The 869-nt window shown below is 61.8% G+C and overlaps 1 protein-coding gene across 1 annotated transcript; it reads right to left on the minus strand.

Annotated features, from left to right (window-relative positions):
- Positions 1-36: 36 nt before the first annotated feature.
- ACA1_161190 (uncharacterized protein) lies at positions 37-759 on the minus strand (the record flags this gene model as incomplete). The annotated part of the gene is made up of 1 exon (XM_004340016.1): positions 37-759. A coding segment is annotated over one exon (723 nt), but the record flags the coding sequence as incomplete, so codon positions are not given.
- Between the last annotated feature and the right edge of the window lie 110 nt (positions 760-869).

Genomic DNA, 869 nt, shown 5'->3' on the forward strand with positions numbered 1-869 from the left:
GCCGTCGTCGCCCTGGGCCGTGAGCAGGTGGGTGACCTTGCGGGTGATTGACTTGGCCACCTCGCCGCCGTTCTCCTCGATGAAGGCCTGCATCTCGGCCTGCTTGCGCATGAAGCGGCCCAGCAGGAAGAACACCTTCCCCTCGAACCGCCGTCGTCGCTCGTGCAGCGGCGTGGCCGGCACCTCGCCACTTCCATTGCTGCTGTCACCATTTTCTCCTTCTACTTCCACTTTCTTCGCCTCTACACTTTTCTTCTTCTCCTTCATGATGGTCTCGTTGTCTTCAGGCGCGGGTTTCGAAGTCGTCTGAGTCTCGAGCTTCTTTCGTCGCTTCGCCACCCGAGCCACCTTCTTCACTGCCGCCACCACCATACCATCGCCACCTTCCCGTGCTTCGTCTCGCTTTCGCTTGGCGCCACTACTCGTACTACCGACTTCCTCTTCCTCCTCCTCCATCTTCACCGTGGGCAGGTTGCTCATGCTGTGGCTCGCGGCTCCCGTCTCCTCCTTATTCTTCTTCTCTTCAATGTCCTCCACCGGCGCCGAGTAGGTGCGCTTGATCCTCGGCTTCTTCTTTGTAGCCGGCGCCTGTTGTTGTTGCTCCTGCTGCATCTTCTTCTTCATGGCCTCCTCTGCCTCCTGCTCCTTGGCCCTCGCCTCCCTGGCTTCATCTTCATGACGGCTCACCTCCCGTTGCAGGTAGTCGGGGTCGATGAGCCCGGCCAGCTGGCACGAGTCGAGGCAGGGGATGCCCGCCATCGCGGCCGACTTGGCGAGCGGCGCCCTGTCCGTCTCGCTGAAGGCGTGCGTCACCTGGTCGGTGCCCCAAGCTCTGCGTCAGAACACCGCACGCAACACGACACGGCACG

This window comes from Acanthamoeba castellanii, assembly GCF_000313135.1.
Source record: "Acanthamoeba castellanii str. Neff unplaced genomic scaffold scf7180000084726, whole genome shotgun sequence".
Lineage (NCBI taxonomy): Eukaryota > Discosea > Longamoebia > Acanthamoebidae > Acanthamoeba > Acanthamoeba castellanii.